The 23214-nt window shown below is 40.3% G+C and overlaps 1 protein-coding gene across 1 annotated transcript; it reads right to left on the minus strand.

Annotated features, from left to right (window-relative positions):
* Window positions 1-661: 661 nt before the first annotated feature.
* WDR41 (WD repeat domain 41) lies at window positions 662-23101 on the minus strand. Its single transcript, XM_020804077.3, has 13 exons — window positions 22908-23101; window positions 15522-15634; window positions 12758-12806; window positions 11194-11325; window positions 10540-10602; window positions 8935-9046; window positions 8191-8253; window positions 6371-6478; window positions 4513-4694; window positions 4267-4388; window positions 3725-3813; window positions 1734-1867; window positions 662-943 (listed from the first exon to the last, which is right to left on the minus strand). The coding sequence occupies exons 1-13, from the start codon at window positions 22956-22958 to the stop codon at window positions 791-793; spliced, it is 1371 nt and encodes a 456-aa protein (XP_020659736.3). The 5' UTR covers window positions 22959-23101; the 3' UTR covers window positions 662-790.
* Window positions 23102-23214: the final 113 nt, after the last annotated feature.

A 23214-nucleotide genomic window follows, 5' to 3' on the forward strand; every position in this document is an offset into this window, starting at 1 on the left:
GAGCTGCATCAGCAATGAAATTCTAGTGTGCTTAGCTCCTCCCTTAGATACTTTTTACTTGTATGTCCGGGCACAGCTTCACTGATTGCACAATAATGTTTAGTGCAATCCTTCAAGAGTTAATGAGAATGGGCTGCTTTGTATGCAAGCATATCTAATAACCTAGACAAATCTTTCAGCTGCCACTTTCAGCAAGGGTTTTCCCCAGATTATCTGCTTTCTCCTTGCAATAATGGAATGCTGAATAAACTGGATGCTTATCTTCAGGGTTGGTTTCTGCTGGGCAAAGGGAACTCTGTCTACATTTCACAGGCCTATGCAGTACCTTCCGAAGAGCACTCTTTGCCCAGGCAGAACTTGGGATATCCCTGAATTACTCTGAACACCAATAGCAATTTATGCCTAGCTAGACTGCCAAAGTACAGCATGCATTCTAGATTGTGGCAAACCTGGGCAGCAATAGGTGACCAACCAGTTGAAGTTCAGTGCTACATATAACAAAGGTCTGAAAGATGAAACTGCATATGATTACTCACATTATCTCTCCTCACTATACTATCCCTGTGTTACACTAATTTGCTCTAATACCAGTATATACCTCAGTTGATAACGTACACTATATTGGTCTCCAATTCAGAAAACTACGTTATGCAACAACAAATTCAACAAGAACATCTCATTTAATTGCAGGATTATTTTTTCAAATAAAGGTACACACTTAAAAATAAAATTACACATATTTGATATATTTGAGACTTTGTTCCATACATTTATTCATGACAAAGGCATCTTAGATCCTAAGCTGCAAATCTTCACTTTGTTTTAATTTATGAAATAACATGAAGCTGCGCAGTCTAGACTCTCGTTCTCCATCTTTCCACAAAATAATGAGGTTATCAGCAGAACATGTTGCCAGGCCATCATCACCGAAGTACAGGAACATCTGCAATAAAAACTAGAGTCAAAAGGAAGTACCAAAAAGTAGAGGGACAACTCTGAATCCAACCCAGCTGCCTAAACCCAATGCAATATCAGCAGAAGGAAAAACAGGGTTTCACTGGGTTACACTGTTATGCAAACTGCTGTACAAGAGGCTGCACAATGGTCTGCATTGGGCTTGGGCTTCCTCTGTAAAGGCGTAAAGAGTGGGATCAACCGAATAGGCCTTTTTGTGGTGCTGTGATACACATTGATCCAGTCTACTGTAATTAACAGATTGATAAGTCACCTATGAAGCAACAGAGACAGTGGTCCTACATGCTCATCCATGTCCTAAACTACTTCACGCATACCACTTAATCCTATCTAACTGTAGGAAATGCTGACAAAATAGACTTCATTGTTTAATAACTTCACAAGTGCCTATTTTGTTACAGTGTTTTGTTGCAACATCCAAATATAGCCACAAAATAAATACAGGTGTGACTTCATATGTATTTATACATTTATTAACCATTTTCCCTGCAGCAATGTAGGAATTATGTCACATGAAATGCTCCAGGGAAATCTGAAGGCTATTGTACAGCCTTTCACACCCTAATAATGTTGAGCCATCAATTTCTACAGAATACTGTATTCTACCATGAGATCTAAACAAAGCAAAGTATTGACTTCTTAAGTAGTCTGCAATTCTAAATGACAGCTGTCTGAAAGAGAAGTGCCCTCTACCTCTCCCAACATACAACCACAAGTATAATGACATCAACAACATGCTATTGCCAATTGTAACAAACCTGCACAGCTGAGGAGTGCCCAATCAAATCTCCAGTAAGATCCAGGAAGTAAATAGTTGTGCTCTCTGGTGCCTTTTTTGCTGTCTGATTGGCTGGCTTGCTTGTCTTTCCAAATCCCCAGATATTGAAAAAGCCTGAGGAGGAGAGAGGAACATTCAACAGTAAGAAAATATTCATGCACTCTGGGAGATTTTATTCTGCCCAGATCTGGCCCACCAAGGCATGTTCCAAGAAGTGAAAATTCAATTGAAATGAACCAGTTTCCTGAAAGCAGACTACATCCATCTGCACATATGTGTATCTGTCTGTAGAACTGGAACTTTTCTTGCTATTGCCCAGGCATTCAGAGCAAGTTGCCAACCAAACTGATTGGAGACTTCCAAACAAACAAACAGAAATACTTTCATGAAGTCAGGATCACACAACATTATTTGTAAAAATTAGCAATGTACAAATTCGGCTCATGGGGCCTGGAGGTGAGGCTATCTTATTAAGTGCTTTTTGCCTTTTCTATTATTAGATTATGAAAACCAACTAGGTATTTATTGTTTTATGTATCACCCAGCTTCTCTTTCTTGGATGTATACCTTAACATGGTAAGGGGATTTATGTGTATCAGAGAAGCTGAGAGCAATGTCGTCAGGAGGCGAGACTCCATTACAAGCCTGGACTCATCCGCAGGGTCACCCGAGGGGGAATGTTCATAGCTGAGGCACCAGACTAAGGTGCACCCAGCCTCCTCAGGAGTAACGGCTGCAACAGCAGAAAAGAATGGGTAGTTCCAATGGTGATGAAGACAGAGAAACCTCTAGAGAACAGTTACTGAGCGGCAGCAGTGGCTGAAGGTAGAACTTTCAGAGGATCTTTCACTGACAGCGGCAGTGATGGTCAAGCAAACTTTTGTTAGAAAGCAATATCATGGTGTTGCAGTCAAAAACTCTGCTCATGACTGTGTTTGATCCGAATGGATTTAGGTACCTGCTCAAGACTGACTCAGCCTCCCATCCTTCTAAAGTGGGGAGGCAATGTGCAGCCTGCATAATTAAATTGTAAACCGCCCAGAGAGTGCTTTAAGCACTATGAGGTAGTTTATAAGCAGCATGCTTTGTTTTAATGATGCAACTAGATTAAAGCCAAAAGAAAGTATGGTTGATGACATGCACAGGGGTGAAAGGAAAGTCTGATGCTGCACAACACACACAACTGCAACATGGAATATGAGAAGCATGAAACCAATTACACTGGAAACGGTAAAGCAAGAAATAAATATTTAAATATTGCAGTGCTGGGTGTCAGTGAATGAAAATGGACTGGAATGGCACATGTTCAGTCAGACAAATTCAAAGTATTTTACTTTGAAAATGACAAATTCAGAAGAAACTGAGTGGTTCTAATAATGAGGAAAGATACAGTACAGAGAATTAGGGGCTATAATGTAAAGTCCAACCGAATAATAGTCATCAGATTTCTGGGAAAGCATATCAATTTAACTGTAACTCCAGTCTATGTTCCAACTCTAAATGCTGAAGAAGATTAAAGTATGCAAGCTTCCAGGAAGAAACTGATCATATACCAAAAGAAGTAATGCTTATAATCACAGGTGATTAGAATGCAAAAGTAGGAAACAAAGCAGAACTAAATGTTGCTGGAAAAATCAGCCTTGGTCAGAATCGAAGCAAGAATTCACTGACAATAATATCCCAACGAATACGGGAAACAAACTAATGGCCCAGTGCTTAGAGATTGCTAATTCATAAAGTCGCCACAAATTGGGGGTGACCTGAGAGCATGTAACAACAATAGCCCAGCTTTTTCCCAATATAGGAACCCAAGGCAAATACGGACAAAGATGTGTGTGAAACTTTACACACACAAATAATTCAGCATAAGAAATGAAAGGCAGTTTTACTGTTATGCACACAAAAATGTAGATGGGCCCATAAGACTCTTCCCACCCCCTCTTAATTTTTATGAAACTAATTTTCACAGACCTGTTGGAACAGGCTCAGCTGTAAGTTGCTGTTTTGCTCTTAATTCCCAGATTCGAACACTGCCGTCTTCTGAACAGGAGATTATCTGCCTGTTAAAACCAAATCAAGTATTACGTTGATATTACTGAAACAATTTGCAGAATCATGTTTGTATAACTGTACAAAATTAATGATCAGTAGTTCTTATAAAAATCCTTTCACCAAGATACTTCTGAGCTTCAGTTTTTGTTAAGTCATCATAGATTATTGAAATATTGCTTACAAAACCTAGCAGTTTAAGGATACTTTTAGACCTGGCTAAAATTTTCTTCATTAGATTTTATGTGGCAACTTTAAAGATGTTTAAAGACTGTACTTGCTGACATTTTAAAACTTATGTCTGGTCAAATCAGATGAAAGATCAAGCTTGCTAGCACAGTTAAATGTGACAGGGAACTTGGCGAGGAAACTGAAAGGGAAAATTGATAAAAATGTAGTGTGGCTCTATTTGTTTTTCTGATGCTTACAAATTTTAGTGCATAAAAATGTAGTGTAACTTGCACCTGTTTGGAAGTTTCGAAATGTGCAGGACAGTGGAGTCATGAGCAGTCCTCTGGAAGGCAATCACACGCTTCATTTGAAGGTTATACACATATATGCCCTTTCCAACAGCAGCAAACAAACACTGGAGAGAAAATTCAACAGAATCTCTTAACAAAAGAAACACATTACTATGTGTAATTAGCGTTTACTAATCAAGAATATGTGTAAAAATATGTGTTAACTTTCATACTATTACAATTTTTTACCTCTTTATCAGAAGCTAAATATTGGATCGAAACTTCATTTTGGCTGTGTGATAATTTTATTTCCTGTTGTGGATCCACATGAAGAGATGCATCCCAGTTGCGTTCATAAGCTTGCATTGTCCAGTCCAATGAATCCCAGACAATCATCTCCCCTGCATGGGAGCCTGTGGCAAAAGCCTTTCCTAGGTACCAAAAAGAAGAGAATCCCTTTAAATCACAACCTATCTGAAATCCAAAATGTAGATGGGACTATAATAATTGAAATTAACCAGCACATAAGCAAAGTCAATGCACCTTTGACTACATATTATACTTTATGAAGACATTTATTTAAATAAAACAACAACAGCACAATCCACCAAGTTCTTTTTTGCACATAAATGTTATAATTCCCTTTAATTTCGAAAGCACATCTTCAGAAGACAGTGCTAAAAGGTATTGTTGTGTATGTGTCTGGGGTGCGTGGATATTAGAGAGCAAGAAGGAGAGGGAGAGAGAGAGAGAGAGAGAGAGACCCCTAAATAATAGTGTTAAATGGGGGTGGGAAGGAACCGTATTTCACCTGGCTCTATAAGCTTATTAGAAGGGCCACAGAACATTTTATAATCACAGGTTGGGTTATCGGTAACTTTCAAAAGCTCTATGATGAAGAATGTTGGGAGATGCAACCCAGCCAGCATCTGGATGGCCACCCATTCCTCCCTCTTGACATAAAACTTTCAGCCTGACTTCCTGGATGTGGGCTTCGTTTGTTGTTGTTCAACTCAGCTGATGGTGTCAGAAGAAGCTCAATGTGCAGGGTGCATATTGTACACAAGCTAAATCATGCAATTCAATGTAGGCAAAAAATACGACCAATGGTTCCTTCTGTATCTAGCACGTTGTCCCAATTCCAGAAAATGAAAGGAGAGCAGCAGCCTACATTTTCATCTTTGCATCCAGGAAGCCACTCAACTGACAGCCTGATAGGCATAAATCCGGGGTGGGCAAAGAGTTGCCCTTTTGATGCTGTTGGATTGCAGTTCCCAGCATTCTTCATGGCTGGCTCCTGGTGACTAGGATTGATAGGAGGTGCAATCTAAACAGCATCCAGAGAATCCCTCTGCCCTCTTTCACTATTAAGTGAAAAATGAAAGAGAAATAAGAATTAAATCTATAAGTTAGAGGAGGGAGGTCCTCCTCTTCCAAAGAGCAGCTATGCGGTTCAAGAGCATCTTTTACATGTCGGGGAAATACAGTGAATGCTGTCTCTCTTAGAGTAATGTTTCACTGAGAGTAGAAACCTATTTTCCTGTATGAGCTACTGCTGTTGGATTAAGATTATGAATTGTTCTACAAAGACTTTGCCAAAGGGCAGAGTTTGACAAGGACCAGTGAGACCCGGTCTTAGCTGTGAAATTCATTGAGTGGCCTTCAAGCAATCACACTTTTATAAACTTGCTCCAAATGGCTACTGTGCAGATAAAATTGATGAGGAGTAAAAAGTATGTGGCACTACTTGGTGTGATAAAAATGTCATATAATTAACAAACTCACTTTGAAAAAATAAGAGGTAGTATTACAAGATTCATTTTTAAAAAATCACTGTACAGAGTACATGTAAGCTTAACTGAAATCAGAACATTTGCTATCATAGTACGTTCAACTCAAGCAAACAGTTTGAAACTAAGGTATTTTACACAAGATCTATCTGAGGAGTTGCCAAGAAGCTATAATGCAAACCAATGTACAATGTAATAGATTTACAGTGGAACCAACAAAACAAAACATGTGCATCTGGGGAACAGAAAAGGAAACTTGGTAATAAAAATATATAGCATTGGTTATTCAGTGACAATAAAACTGGTAATGGTCTTACCACTGACACTGACCAACGACACTATATTGTCCTGATGGTCAAGAAGACGTTTCACTTCAATGACATTCCATTCAGACCCATCTCTGGAAGTTGTCAGTCTAAAAATCACTTTAAAACAGAATTGTGGACAACATTTTTAAAAGAAAAATTAACCCTTATAAGAATAACACACACAAATGGTAGCTGTATCAAGATACTACAGTATAGTTTCGCCTCCTAACCAAAGTGCTGATGTGCAGGGCTCCAATAAGGCAGCCATGCCCTCTTCTAGAGTGCTCCATTCAGTGATGGACAATGTCAACAGTACTACAGGCCAGATTTTCACCACCATCCCACCCCCTTCATGGGCCACACCAGCCCTGGAAATGGCCATCTAAGAAAGGAAAGAGGAAATGCCTGTACCAGGACTTGTAGGCTCAATGGGAATGCAACCTCTTTAACATTAAAATGCCCAAATTTAGAGCCTCCCTGGGAGCAGAAACAGGGACATTACCATTTAAAAAAAATTTCAAACTGATGGGCATGGGGTAGGAGCGATGGAGTCAGCTAGTGGGTACAAAAATGCCCCTGACGGGGGCACAAAATGTCTTGGGTCACACATTGCCCACCTCTGCTATTCTCTACTCCCAAAGTTTCTCATTTTATTGATATCCAATATACAAAGCATGCTTTGAGCACGGCATTGTGAGTTGTGCTTTAAGCTTCTCTGTGCAGCTTTTCAATTGCTTTGGGTTCATTTCTCTTGGCACTCACCACCTCAGTTACAAAAGTCTTTCTTTCATTAAAAACAAAGATGTATCTGCAGACTGATCTACAGCTCTAATCCATAAGCTGAACATGATTTTATCAGCATGTTTCCTCTGAGAGCACTGGCCACTTGATTGGTGAAGCACATGGCATATTCCTTGCTCTGGAAAATTTCTTCCTAAACAGGAAGAGTGTTGAAATCATCATCATCTTTGAATTGCAGAGCTAGAAGGGACTGTCTGAATATGAGTCCAGCCTATTAAGGAGACACAGTGCAGAACTAAAGTCCCAACCTCTGGCTCCACAGCCAGAAACCTAAATCATTAAGCTATTTAAGACATATAAGCTATTTAAGACATTCATGCCATTTAAGACATATATGTCTTAAATGGCATGAAACTTTTCATTTAAGCTGTTGATATGGTACTGTTCATATTCATGTGTATGTGTTATGAAAATATATGTCTTCTATTCGCATTTACCTCTAGAATTACCATACACCAATTAAATGCTAGGCAGAAACTACCTCTTGCTATTCCCAAAATATCTTAGCTTCCCACCTTGAGTCCAAACATTGTGCAAAGTAATTAACCTACAAGCATTTTATTACTGAGGGCAATAACAAAGCTGCAAAAAAAAAAAAAACTCTCTTGGGAAAGCAAAGCTAGTCGTTTAGATCCCAACCCATGGTCAAAAGGAGATAAAATATATGTTTACACAATTCTGAAACACAGGAAAGAAACTTAACAGGGTTCACAATTAATAAAAGTTCAAGTATTTTCACAAATTAGAGCAGCACTTACTCAGTTGGTTGTTGTGGTTTTTTCGGGTTCTTTGGCCACGTTCTGAGGGTTGTTCTTCCTAACGTTTCGCCAGTCTCTGTGGCCGGCATCTTCAGAGGACAGGGGTAGCACTCTGTGCTCTGGTGCAGTGCTACTCCTGTCATCTGAAGATGCCGGCCATAGAGACTGGAGAAACATTAAGAAGAACAACCTCCAGAACGCTGCCAAAGAACCCGAAAAACCCACAACAACCATTAGATCCCGGCCGTGAAAGCCTTCACGAATACTTACTCAGTTCTTTGCCAACAGCTGCTGCCACACAGTTTTCTGGCAATTCAATCATAGTAGTGATATCTTTATTAAGAAAACAAAAGACAATAAGATATTTTATTATGAATAAATACAAACACAACCTGCTTGTTAAATGCATGCTGCCTATATACCTCCCCATAATGCTTAAAGCACTCCCATGGCAGTTTCCAATTTAATTATGCAGGCTACACATTCCCCCACACCGGTGAGACGGATGCTCAATTTAGTGACCATGGAAGGATGGAAGGTTGAGTCAACCTTGAACCAGCTACCTGAGTCCATCAGGATTGAACTCAGGCCATGAAAATATTAGGAACAACCCACTTCTTTCTCATACTTCAGCATTTGGTGTATTGTGCTTCCGGATTTAGGTGGAATTTCATATTTAATATTAATCATCTTTCTATCTCACAGCATACCTGGAAGAGTCTGATTTCATTTCTAAAGATATATATATTCATTTGGTGATTTATACATTCTGGCCCAGCTCACTTAAGTTAACACACAGTTATTGAAGTTTGACACACTCTAAAATTCATAGGACACAAGAGGCTACAAGTCCTCTTAATTCAAAAATGACTACATTGACATTTTAAAGAGAGGGCAACTTTAATATATGTTATCTTTAGAATTAAAGGGACTTTGCCAAGCTGATTTTGTAACATCATATAGATCTATTTTATTCACACTTTAACTGCTATAATGAACCATTTACATTTTTACCTGCATCAATAAGATGACTTGTTTTACACAGGAGATCTAATTTTTGGTTCCAAACACAAAGATCACTCCCTCCAGACAGCCACACATTCAACCTCTGAAGAACTGTCAAACACTGTAGAACCAAATTAGATAAATGGATTCAGAAGAATATCCCATAAGAAAGTTCTTTAGGGATTTTTCTTCAATAAAATCATTAGCGTTACTAATGAAATATAACACAAAATGTATAATTAATAGCAAATTCATCATACTACAGGCAGGCTAATAAACAGCAATGTTTTATAATTCAAGATTTCACTGAGAGGACATAATCCTCCCTGCAACTTAAAACATTTGAAAATGTTTCAATAATTAAATTTCCCAACAAACCAAGACAATATATAACAAATACTATTTTCTTTTCATACCATACAATATATCTGCAAAGGATCTGACAAGAACAGACCAAGAAAATGCCTTTGAGAATACATTAAAACTTTATCATGTTACCATGATATCTTAACATTGCCCTGTGACATGAGGCCACAGGTTCAAAATGATTAAAGATGATTCTAAGGATTAGTACTGAAGTAGCCTTCCACAATTTGTCTCAGAGGAAGACTTACAGAAGGTGTTATCTCTGAGTTTCCCCCAAACTGGGAATTTGTGCTATGTATTTTCAGGCCTGTAGCTTTTTTTGTCTCCATTATCTTTATTCTGCTTAACTGAGTTGCACAGACTAGCCACTGGGAGTGGGGAGGAGATAAATTTCCAGAAATCACCGAGACCTGTCGGTTCCCAAGGTCACCTGAAGCTGTTCATGTGAGATGTCACTATAAATCATTCAGCCAAATGTGACAGGTGAATCAGTCCTTAGTGTGAAGACAACAGGTAAGTATATAAGCAACCTAGCTACTGAGAGCAATTAAGACAACTTCAGAATTCAAGCAGCCACAACTACTTTAAATTATAACACATAACTTCCCCAAATTACACACAAGGATGAATCAGACACACTGCAATAAACTGGGCTCACTTCAACTGTTATGGACAGAATCCTGCTGGTACACCACAGACCCAGCTAGCATAGACCAACTGGATAACACTGAATGGTAACTCAACCATTGAACAGTAAATAAATCCCATTGATTTAACAAGTCTACTATATTTGGGACTACCTGTAGGTGATCAAGGAACAAAGGAAGGCTAATGACGTGGGTGATCACAGAACAATAAGAAGGCAATTAGCCTTAGAGAAAGTACAAAGAAGTCAACTAGCAGATGTCTGAGCCAGTGGACCCTCAAGCAACTCCTTGAGAACTCTTTTTATTAACAGCAGGATTACACAGAATGTTGTGAGAATTCAGATAGGATACTAGTTACCTAATCACCACTAGGATTGGCCAGAGCTAATGCTCTAACTCTAAGCAGAAAGGCAGAATGAGAGGTTACCCCACCTGCCAGGAGCTGCTGCTTCTCTGCCAGGAGTGTTTGCACTCACTGTAACAGATAACAGCTAACAGCTCTGGGCAGGATTTTCCCACAATTACCAACAAGATTTTTGTTTATACTGCCAGCAAAAATGAATATGCATCTAAAATCAGAGTCACTTCTATTTTTACTTACCTTTACAGTAGAATGAAAGCAGGATACTTTATGAATTTGTCTACCACTGTCACAATCCCATATCCAGTTTTATGAATTAAGGAATTACAGAGAACAGCAAACGAACACCTATATTCAAGAGATAAAACTACAAAAATCAAGAGGCATACAGGTGTCAGGTCTATTAGTCTTGTCGTGACATGAGCACCTATAATGCATCAGTGCTTGCTAAGGCTCAATCTGCCAGAAAATGGATGGGGTGGGAGGGAGTCTCTACATCCTATCTCTCCTCCCCCATGGTAAAAGCACCTGGCATGCCAAAGAAGCAAATGTAGATTTCTTGATAGAGGTTCCTGTTGTGCATACAATCTCTAGAAGAGTCTTGACCCTTTGCAGCAGGCTTCTGCACATGTGATGAAGCAGATCTGCAAACAACAAGATGCAGATCATGTCCTGATAGACTTATTCGTATGAAATGCACCATTGGCATTTGTTTGTCATACGTTACTCTTACCATAGGAATCATGCCTGCCCAACAGGGTATGATAGCAATCTTGTTAAGTGCAGAGCTAACTCGATGTAACACAACAAGCAGTCGCCATCCACAGGGCTGCCAAGGCTTTGGGTATTCCTCCTATCAGAAATCAATTCAGACCTGTTTAGAGGAAAGGATACTATAACAGTCCTGTCGGCACCGGCTGTTAAAATCATGTGACATTTTTCTTCACTAGCATCTGATAGAGGAAAAGCTGCAAGTGCTGTAATTTTCTGTGTATGTGCATGTAGCTCGAATAGCTTCTCTCCAGTCTGGAAAACAACAAAAGGCATTGCAATAAAACTGCTAAACTACAGTGGCCAAAATGCAAGTGCTAGTCCCTACTAAAGTAGACCCATGGAATCAGCTGCTGAACAGTAAAAGTCAATACTCCCTTAAATTCCACTAATTCAGTAGGTCGACCTGGCTGAGACTAATGGTTGGAATATTCCAACAAGATATGATTTAAGCAATTTAAAGCGTTAAATGAAACACGGGGAGCTGCCTTATATGCATTCAGCCTATTGGTCTACCTTGCTCAGCACTACCTTCATGAGCAAAATGAATGTTTGGCCTGCCAAATGTTTTGACTTGAACTCCCAAATCATGGCTAATGAGATGATATTTTGGGTTTAATCTGGTTTGTTTGTTTGCTTGTTTACTTCTATAGTGACTGTTTTCCTATATAGAAAACTACAGGCAGTTTACATTTAAAACATGCATATGAAATATAAGAAATTAATCATTAAAAGTGATTATATAAACAAGGATTAAAACCTCTTAAAGCCCTATGAAAACATAAATACTGTATTAAAGTTCTGCAACTATCACCTAGTATCCCATAAAGTGCCTGAATGTAGATACCAAGTATCTGCTTTAAAAGGGATGTTTTTGCTTCTCTCTTTTTCTCCCCCCCCCCCCAAAAAAAAACCCCACAGGCACTGGTGCTTGAATTTGCACATTTATGGTCAGGACTTCCATGTCATCAGAATTCAGGCTGTCACCAGTCAACAAATTTAGAATTCTTCCTTTAAAAGTCCAATTTTAGTCAATAGGCCCATATTCAGAATATAATTCACAAGTAGTACAGGATTCGCTACATAAAATATTTTTGTGGCCAAAATCCAGTTGCTTTTTTATGCCAGCATAACACAATCTTGGCAATGAACTGACACAAACATTCACAACGTCTACTGCTGTGCATAAAGTCAGGTAACCCAATGCAGAACAGCAAGTATGTATGCCGACTTCTGAACTTGGGCAAAAACCATCAATACTTATGCCAACTGCACTATGCCATAGAATTTGGCCACTTGCTGTTTTCACAGCCACAGGCTAATGTGCAGAATGGCTAAGCCAGCAAATAAATACCTAGCATGCAACACAGTGAGTGCTATGCCAGTGTAGTGTCACAAAACAAATCATTAAGCCATTATTTCTAAGAAATTATTCTAACTACTTAGGGATATTGAAAGTCTGTGTGTCACTTTGGTCCCCAACCTTTCTAGTGTTCTTAGAATTGCACTCCAAAGGTGATCTCTATATGAAACACAGTCTTTAATTTGTACTATTGTTGCTATGACAATTCTGGTTACTTATAATAGCCAATTTTCTTTCTAGGTCAGTTATCTGCAATAGAGTAGCTACAATTTAAATTTCATCCAATCTAATCTTTATGCATAGAATTTCTAAATGGAAACAAACCTGTGCGCTCCACAAACATACAATTCCATCATCACCAGCAGATGCGAACCTGGTAAACAAAAAACAAGTACAGTATTAGATTACAGCGATTTGAAAGAAAAAACACAGTTGTTTCTATGGGAGCAGTAAAAGGCTAAGAAATGCTAATCAATACTCACTTTTTAAGGTCATTGACAAATGCTGGGCAAAAGGAAATTAATACCTTAAAGCTATGTTTAAATCTTCAAATTTCCATGTTTTTATTGTTTTGCATATATAAAAATACAGTCTTATTGGGATAAAAGATAAGTAACAACAACACTTTTTTAAAAAAGTGGTTCCAAAAACCACAAACCATAAGGTGAATAAAAATCTATACTAAAAAGGGATTATTTTTTCATTATCCTCTTCAGAGATCAGAACTCAAGAAATTAAAAAAAATGGAATATATGTATTCATTCTCTTTCAATTATGGTTTTGTCACTTAAAATATCTGTGGCATTCAACTAAAAATATGATTGGTAAAATGACATGAAATCCAGTCCAAATGGGAAACACCAATTATCTGGGGAACCTCTTTACAAGAATTTTACAAGAATCCCAGCCTGGAAGATTATATTAATAACCATATGCCACAGCCTAGGATTCTTTTTCCCAAAATTATGGAACAAAGAAACCTCAACACATACAAGGTATTTGATTTTTTAAAAGTAATTAGTAATATGAAGCCCAGGATTTCATGTGAAGGGCTCATAGTAGAACTGCCAATCCCTCAAATGGATTCTTTTCACCAAGCGGGTGTTTCATGGGTCAGCTGATTCTTTTCCAGTCATGATCACCATCCTCTATAACCTTGTCTGTTTCCTGAAGGAGCAAGAAATGGTCAACAAGCAACAGAGAAAGCCATTCTCAAAGTATGTTATGAATTCAGTCTAGTTTAATGTGTCAAATGCTAGAGCATTACTTGCAATTTTATCTCATTCTATTTTTTGGAAGACTCTTGCTGAGGCTTAGCCTTTCTTAGTGATCTCGCAATCAATATGACCCTCTCTTCATGTTCAAAAACACAAAAGAAAAGAAGTGAAAAGCAGCTGTCTGTTAGGGTGATACAGGATTTATTTAGTATCTTCAGAAACCAATCTGAGAAAATTTTCCACTCACTGGTTTTAGCTGAGCCACCGAGAAAACAAGAAAATCCTTCTGCAAAATTCTCAATAAGATGATATTATCTCAAGAGCTGAACCGTGAAACCTGGCTTACAACAGTTGACAAAAAATGCAATGAAAGAACTATGAAAACTAAATAAAACCATTTCAGAAACCACATAACAATGCTAATTTTATTGGAAAGAATCAAATAAGATAGTGGTATCTGATTTAACACACCCTTAATGACAATACATGCCAAATACCAGAAGATGGAATATCATTTCCAATTCAACTATTCAAGGAATATGAAAGATTTTACTTTTGATACATAAACATATCCCTTTTTCTGTAACATTTTTAATAATCTGACTATAAAACACTGAGTTGTTAAATAATTGCTTTGTATTTTTCTTCCCTATTTTAGTCCTATGTCAAGCACTCATATTATGCTAAAGGAAACTGAATTCTCACCCAAGGACTTGAGCATTTACAAGCATCGGCAGGTGCTCCTATTCAAGGACCTATTCAGGGTCATCCTGTGTATTTGAGCCCCATGTCTGGCCTCTTGCATGGAAAGACTATGAATGAGTTTTTAGTAAGAAATAACTGCTTCCAGAAATATATGGCTGGGGGGGATGATTTATCTGCCCCCTCAATGATTTTCAAAAACTGAGTGGAGGCAACTTCTGGAAGCAGTAGCTTTTAAAACATAATTTGTTACTCATTCCCTTCTGCCAGCACATCCTTGGATCCAAGATGATGTACTGAGCCAAAGGCATCAACCCACAAAAAAATTGTATGGTGATGATGAATGGATAATGCTTTCTATAATTCCTGCTTCACAAGAAGAGGGAATGAGCTTGCAATAAATGCTAGGGTCCAATTCAGTGGCTGAAATCCAGTAGCAGAAAGTATGCTGCGTAAGGTTGATGACCTCATTAGCAGTGGCAGCTTTCTAGAAATTAAAATCTTCTGATCCTCCTCAGAAATGAAATATGTACTCTCCCCCCCCCCCCGACTGCCCCACAGACACCAACAACTTCCCCAGGATAAAATGGATCCCAAGGGAGCCTCTGCACTTGGGGGATGGATTTGGAAATCTTTAATTTGAAAAAAAAAAGAAAAAAAACACTGTAGCACATGTTGTATTCAGCTTTATATGGCGCAATCCCCACTATTGTATTTTAGCCACCAAAACAAAATACGTAACTAGTTCAGTACTGCACCAGAAAAAAATACATTCATATGATTACAAAAATAAATGATGGACATGGATACAGCCATTCCAGAGTAGGGCTGGGGGAATATTTTTGGAGGGCTCCATGATAGCTTAAGATCTGCAAAAAATGATCTTGGGGGACTTACACAGAATCCAGAAATCACCCTTTTCTCACTTTGGCATACATGTTTAAACTGCCAGTCCTCTAGGCAAAGGATTTTCTTTATTAAAAATCTGCAAACAGATTTCAGTTAAAAGATTCTAGGGATTTCCCATTCCAACTAAGCTTTGAGATCTAAGCAGCCTATTACACTGTCTTCAATTTGTGGGAGAGGAACAGAAGATTCATTTCTAAAGACATCCCTTGAAATCATCTCTATGATGTACAAAGAGAATTGTTATAAAACCAATGCCTCACCTGCAATTATCTACTGCTACTAAAAATCGTACTATATCATGATGACCTTTCAGTACAAGGAGTTCAGTGTAGGGGTTCTGTGTTTGTTCTTCTCCAATGGTCTGCACAGACTTCTGGAAATCCATATAAATCAGAAAAATGTCAATATGCAGATTTGTAGTATTAGTCACTCTATAATTATCAACATCCTTTCCCATCGTTTCCCATTTCTTATCACTGTTAGTGCTAAGTCAGATTGTGCAGGCAAAGTGTAGTTATGAGTTCATCATTTAAGGAAAATGCACTAACTCAAAATACAGATCGTGTGTTTTCGATTTGTAATTATGATCATTACATTCTAGCAGCTATCAACTTGAAGTGGAAGGTGTTATTGCCTTACACCAATAGAGCAGGTTTTAATATTATAAAAATGCTAGCCGTAATTCTGTTGGTAATTTACACATGCATAAATTTTATAAGTCACCATGGTGAATAGCTGCTAACTACTGAGGGAATGGTTACATTATGAATCATCTGCCCAAGTGAACTACAGATGTGCACCTAGTAATGTGACTGGTACTTAGGCTGTTTGCTACAATTTACTGCAGCATGTTACACACTATAACTTCTTCATGTATACATCACCAATAGGATTCTGACCTCTGGTTGTGTGTATATTTACAAAGCAATAACACAAGATTCCTCTTTGCAATGGGATAGTTCCCATAATAAAATTACCGCTTTCAAAGTGTAATCAACAGTGTTAAATACAATAGCTGTGTGCCCAGTATTTAATCCTAGAGCAAAGAATCATCCTGACAAGAACCCCTTCACTGCGGGGTGAAGAAGTAAAAATTTATGCAGTAATAATTCTGTCCATTTGGGTCCCCCCTCCAGGGTAGAAGGGTAGTTCTTTAGACCATTTTTTTCAGTCTATGGCCCTGGTCACATGAGGGAAATGTTTTCTAGTTCTCCTGATACTTTCCATACCTATGTTGTACTGAACCATGGTCACATGGTTTATATCCCAGGACTAATGTCCCAAGAAGTTTTAGCAATACTGATTTCTTTCTTTCTATAGGAATCATTATGGCCAGCTACGCTATGGTACTGGTTTATTTTCTCTCTTGCTTCAAGGGACAAATTAGCCCATTGATTCTCTCTCTCTCTCTCTCTCTCTCTCTCTCTCTCTCTGTGTGTGTACTCTCTCTATATATACTGTATGTATATTGAAAAAGTAATACAGTATTTATTGATACATCAATATATCAAAAACAAGTCTCCCTCTAAGGTGCTCGACTCCACAAGTGAATTTGACTCCACCCCCCCTCCGCACAGCTTTCCTCCTCCCCGTTCACCCACAGCTATTGTTTCCAGCCCTTCATTCTGGTTGCAACAGAACCCCACACGGGGGAGGGGGGAAGACCTGCACACAAGAGGTGGAAATTAGAGGGAACATTGATTGGGAAGGTGTTTCTGTTTAGGAAAGTGTTCCTCTGTTGCACTGGCTGCTCCTGCAGAAATGGACTGAACACAATGGACTAGGGATACAGTGGTGCCTCGCATAACGAGCGCACCGTTTAACGATGAATCCGCATACCGATGCGGATTTTGCGATCGCTAATGCGATCGCATACCGATGTTTCTTCGCATTGTGAGGGGGAACAGCTGTTCGGCGGTGGCCGGAACACTCAAAATGGCTACTGGAACCACCCAAAATGGCCCCCGGAACACCCAAAATGGCCACCAGAACACCCAAAATGGCCGTCGGAACCACCCAAAATGGCCGCCGGAACCACCCAAAATGGCCGCCAGAACCACCCAAAATGGCCACCGGGACATGGGGAAACGTCGCAGAACGGTGAGTTGTGGGCCCATTTGGAACGCATTAAACGATGTTTAATGTGTTCCAATGGGTTTTTTTGATCCGTATAGTGATGTTTCCCCATAGCGAAGGTTAATCCGGAACAGATATGTGTACCACTGTATATGTGTAGCAGTATTGGCAATCACCACCACCCTGTGACATTGGCATATAAATGTTTCAATGTATCTTCCCACAGGAACAAAGTAATTATTTTGCCAGTATTGTAATGGTGGCAGCCCCTCGGTGACATCCTTTAGCCAACGCATTGATGTATCCGGCACAAAAAAATGTTTACAAATAATTTGCATGCTGCGATAATGGCGGCCACCTTCCTGGCTTCAATTCTGAAAAGAAGCAGGGCAGGTCGAGTACACAGGCAATCCCAGTAAGGAATGCACCAGTACAACAAAGGTAGAACATAGCACAACCCTCCCGGAGATGGGGAAATGTTCTGCAGTTACGCCACTAGCCAGAAAAATGTATCGGTCTTGACTCTGCATCATGTGACCAGGAAACCACCACCATCCCCGACATAACTGGTAGATAACTACATAACATTTCCCTTGCGTGACCAGGGCCTGTGACCTGTTTTCCATCTTGGCAACCAAGTGTTTGTCAGTTACACTGGCGATTCTCTTGAAGAGCTGCCCTCTAATTTGTCCAAGTGCTTGCTGACCACTGAAACGGAAGCTAATAGAAGTGTATGAGTTTGCAGAAAAAGTATCCTCTCTCCCCATCACATATCTTTGTTTTGTGCATAGTTAAAATCTGACAACAGCAAAGTGCCCCCCCCCCGCTTTTTGGACAATCGTTAGGTCTCGGGATCAATTCCCTACTTCTCCAGGGAGGGCAAGAGAAAAAAAATCTCAAAACTCTGTTTTGCTGTTGTAGACAATACTGTTTTTACAAAACTGGCCCACACGAACCAAGAAACTGATTCAAGATTGGACTGGAATTGGAAATCTGCTTGTTAAAATACTTCAGAATGTAATGTCACCACCTTAGTGGGAACCACGAGCATAAGAAAATGCATGTCACATGCTGTACTTTCAAACCTATTGTTTTGCTGCTGTAAGGTTCAATGAAGTCACCTCCAACTTACAGTGACAATATGAGTTAGTGACCTCCCCAAACTCCTGACAACAGCCCTGTTAGGTCTTGTAAAATCATGGTTGTAATGTTCGTTATGGCAGTGGTCCCCCAGCTTTCCCCAGCCACAGAACAGTGTGGGGGGGGTATGTTGCGCTCACACACATGCGTGCAGGGGCGTTTTGTGCTCATGGGGGTGTCCCACTCATGGGGCAGAACTCGCAGGGGGGCAGGGTATCTGCATCCACAGCCTGCTCCTGCCTAGGCTGCGGACTGCTGCCGGGTCGCGGACCAGGAGTTGGGGACCCCTGCTTTATGGCATCATGTTCTATGAGGAGTTTATCTTGCCAGGGTGGCAACATGCTGACCTGCTCCAATCAGGAGCTTGTGGTTCTCAGCATGTAACAACTTTTCTCTCCTGAGCTGAAACTACAGGTATTTCCTGCAGCAAAGTTGCAAACCGGTATGAGTCTGGTTTCAATGCACACCGAAGTTGCAGTGCTTTTTGCTTTGTTTTACAGTCAACTCTCGACTTACAAACTTAATCTGTTCCAGAAGGAAGTTTGTAAGTCGAAGAGTTTGTAAGTCGAATCAGCATTTCCCATAGGAATGCACTGAAAACCAATTAATCCGTTCCAGCTGTTTTTGGTTCTTAGGTCGAGGGGTGGTTTGTAACTCGAATCATTAGTTCCCATAGGAACTAATGCAAAGCTGGTTAATCCGTTCCTACCACTAGGTCCAGAATTTTTTTATTTTTTTCCTTTTAACCCAAGATGACTTGGGTTAAAAAAAGGGAAAGAAAAGAGGGAGGGAAGGAAGGAACAGACACCTTTTCAACAGAACACCTTGAAAAGCACCTTTTCAGCCAAGACAAGCACCTTTTAGGGGAAAAGGGGTCAGCAAAGGAGGGAGGGAGCACCTTTTAAAAATCCAAAAATCAAAAATTTTTAAAAAGCCAAATGCAGTCCATACAGCACTGTACCAGGCAATACCAGGCAGTACCAGGCGGTCTGAAGACTGTCTCCAAATCCGCTCTCAAAATGCTGGGAAGAGGGAGGAATCAGACAGGCACCCTCTTCACTGGCCAACGGTTAACTGAAAGTTCAAATTTCGCGCTTTCCCCACCTCCCGCGTGTTTTTTTCAGTTTGTAACTTGAATCTAAGTTTGCAAGTCGAGTCAATATTTTTCTATCAGAGCGGTTTGTAAGTCGAAATGTTTGTAACTAGGGCCGTTTGTAAGTCGGGGGTTGACTGTACTCCATTCTAGGTGTGCATCTACACTGCTGTTGTCGGCATCTCAGGGGATGACTGCAATATCATATGCTGAAACATCATGCCCTACCCAAGCTCTGTGCTCAGAATGAAAGCTCCCAACTAGCAATCCAATCACTAATAATGGCAGTCCAAGGAGAGCAAGGAGGTGGTGAAATGGAGAAGTGGGGAAGGGGCAGGCAGAGGTGAATCTATAGCCTTGGATAACAAAGCTCCCTGGAGGGTTTGCAGGGTGCCTCCTGAATAGCAAGGGGCTCATTCTGCTTTATCTTAAGCTACCACCTTCATAAAGTCAAAATTAAAACAGCCCTGAAAGCAGAAATGAGTAAGAGGGTTGCAAACAGGAGAGTGAGCAAGGAACAGGCAGATGGCTAGCAGGGGAAAAGGGGGGGGGCAATCCTATACCACCCAAAATTGTACAGCATCTGTAAAGTCTGAAGAATTTAAAAAAAAATTGATTGGGCACCATTTTAAACTACAGTAGGACTTGACACTGTGTGATACCACAGAAGTCACCACAGTTTCAAGCAATTCCCCCCCACATACATACAGTTTAGTTGTGGCCCTGGAAGGGGTTGGGGGCTATTGTGAGGAGGAAGTAGCAAGAACATCAAAGAGTGATCCATCCCCTCAACCATCCAAGATAGATCAAGAGATAAAGCCTGAAAGGGAGTTAGGAGCAAGACCAAAAGAAAAGCAAATGACAGATGCGCGCGAAGGAAAAGAGAAAGATCCGCGAGGCTGAGATAGGAGAGGGGGAAGGCGGGGGAAAGCACGAGGAGGAGGAACGGAAAAAACGGTCAGAGCCAACAGTTGACAGAGAAGGGAGAAATTGGAGCTGTGACAGGGAGTGGGTGACAGGGAGTGGGTAGACGTGTTTTTGACGACAGAAGGGAATAGATCAAAGGAGAAAGTGACCGTGATAGAGGAGAAAGTGACTGAAGAACCAGACGAAGAGGCGCGAGTGTTCTCAGTCCCACAGAAAAGACCGGCCGAGAGTGATATAGATGAAGAGTACAAAGATTCAGTTAAAGAAAAGTCCAGACCTATAATACCCGGTCTTAACCCCGAAGAATGGACAGTTCTGGTATATCACAGGGCTCACGGTCCAGAGAAAATGGTACATCAATTAGATCTGGAAGTAGAGAAAGAGCTGTTGAAAGAGGGAGATTGGGCCCAACATCCCTGTTGCGGGACCCTCTGTGTGGTCCGCAACGGGTTCATGAGAGTGCCAACAGAGAAAGAGAAAACTGCGAAAACTTATTATTAAAAGATCTACCTGTTGAGAAATCGTTAGCATGGTTTTGGGAAGATTCCCCACCCCGTTTGACGTTACAGAAACCTACTGATGTTGAAGAAAGAGTTGACACAAGTTATGTTAATAAAAATCCTTTATTTCTTAATTCTGGAGCCTCTTTCGTCTTTCCTGATTCAGAACATCATAAAAATATTGACGAACCCCCCCACACAGCTATTACCTTTCAAAGCAGGGAACCTACCACCTAACATGAGATGGGCCAGCTCAACAGAAGAAGCACAGCTCTTAGTTTGCAAGATGTGAGCAGAATTTATTGAAAAAGACAATACTGCTAGTGAGGAAGGACCAATTGAAAGAGAGAATGATCTAACACGGGATGCTGTTGGTTTGCAAGAGATGGGGCAGAGCTGTTAATAACAGGATATTTTGAAAGTCTATAACTCATACTGTATAGTCACCACACATCATAAGTGGCTTCGTGGCAAATAGCATCTTTGGAGCTTGTTTTACCCAATTACCAATGTTACAGTGACAAGATGGGTGAAACAGGCAACAAAGCTGTGCTAACATTAAGTAAAGCCACCCCCTGCCACAAAAAAACCAGTAATTTCACAGCTCAGATGAGTAAACGTCTGAATATTTATTCTCTATTCTTTTTTTAAAATGTTAAAAAAAATTACAATCAGAAACCAGATCCTTTTAATGCCTGTTTGGCCAGGAAGGAATTAAAAAGTTCTCTTCCTGAGAGTCAGCTAATTTGGTCCTGACTGACAGTCAAAAGTTCAGATTTCCCTTCCCACCCCCCTTCAGAAGCTTGCAACAGTGTCTCTAACTTTGGAATCTTTGCTGGTGAGCCTGTTCTACTCAGTTTATAGGTCACACTGTATCACCCTTTTGCAAGGACTTTTTTGAGAATCAGTATTTCACTCCCTGCAACCTGGATTGCTTCCAATTTTTTTTAAAAAAGTGGCTGTTCCAACCATTTCTCATTCCAAATAAGTAAGATTGGTCTTCTCAGTTTATTTGATCTGTTTCAAATCTGCAGACAAAAAGGGTCACTTATTTCTAGAAATAGTTTCACTTTTTAATAATCATAGCTTGAGGACTCTTTGCCCAAACATCCCCTAATTTGTCACAGTGCAAGAGTAGACTGTCTGCTACAGCTGTGCCAAGCTAATCCAGAGTTCAATTTCAAAATTATAATTTTTTGTTTGAGGTGCCCCATTTTTGGGATTGCTTTGTAGAAAGCTGATGTGCTCTGTCACCTAACAAAAGTGGAGGGATTTGAAGTTATGCAAGTCTCCGCTTCTATAATACATACTTTGCCCACAAACAAGCACAGAGAGTTCTGAAATCCACCCCATTAACTGGAGGGGATTCATTCTGGTCCAGAAACCTATGCCTTGTATGTTTCTACAGACCAGCAATATCTAAGCTTCTTAAGCCTGAGGCCTCCTTTAAATTCTTTCATAATTATTTATTTACAGTTTTACTCCATCGCTCTAGCGACTTAAGCCACTACTCTAGGCGGTTTACAAGTAATATAAACAAAAACTATTCTGTCGGTCTGCGTCTCTCCACCATCACTGCCAGCGCACTATTCATAATCATCATCTCCCTCCACATCACCCAATCTTTTCGTTTCCATCACTTCTCTATGGGCGGAGGTATATGCATTTTGTACACGACATATCTCGTTCGTGCTTTGATTTCGTCACTGCAGAAGCGATTTCATCACACTTCATGATTGAGAGAATTAAAATAAAATACAATGGATAAACCTTTGGCTTTGTTTGTCGGCACCCCCTGCCCATCATGGGAAAATCAAAGGAGCTCCCCGGGGCCACTGGCACCCCTCCCCCGCCCTTCCCCGGCCCCCCTGAACCCCCCCCTCCAACGGTCCACCAACGGTTCCATTTACCTCGGCCAATCCCTGCGGTTCTCGCCCCCCTCCTATCAGCCACCGCAGCATCGCGAGAGGCGGAGTCCGAGCAGCCGGGATCGACGCCCTGTTGCCTTGAGTGGAACCTCTAGTTCTAACCCGTCAAACAGTCCCCTGACGGTGGAAGTTTGTCCCTCGCTTTATTCCGTAGTTGCGGTTTCATAAACAAAACCAAAAAAGGAGGCGGGGGGGGGGTTAACGTTCGGTTGGTTAATTCTAGAGAGACTCGGCAGAGTCCGCCCAGGAAAAAGCTTCCGCGAATAATCGATCCCCGAACCTTTAGAAG

This window comes from Pogona vitticeps, chromosome 2 (genome assembly GCF_051106095.1).
Source record: "Pogona vitticeps strain Pit_001003342236 chromosome 2, PviZW2.1, whole genome shotgun sequence".
Classification (NCBI taxonomy): domain Eukaryota; kingdom Metazoa; phylum Chordata; class Lepidosauria; order Squamata; family Agamidae; genus Pogona; species Pogona vitticeps.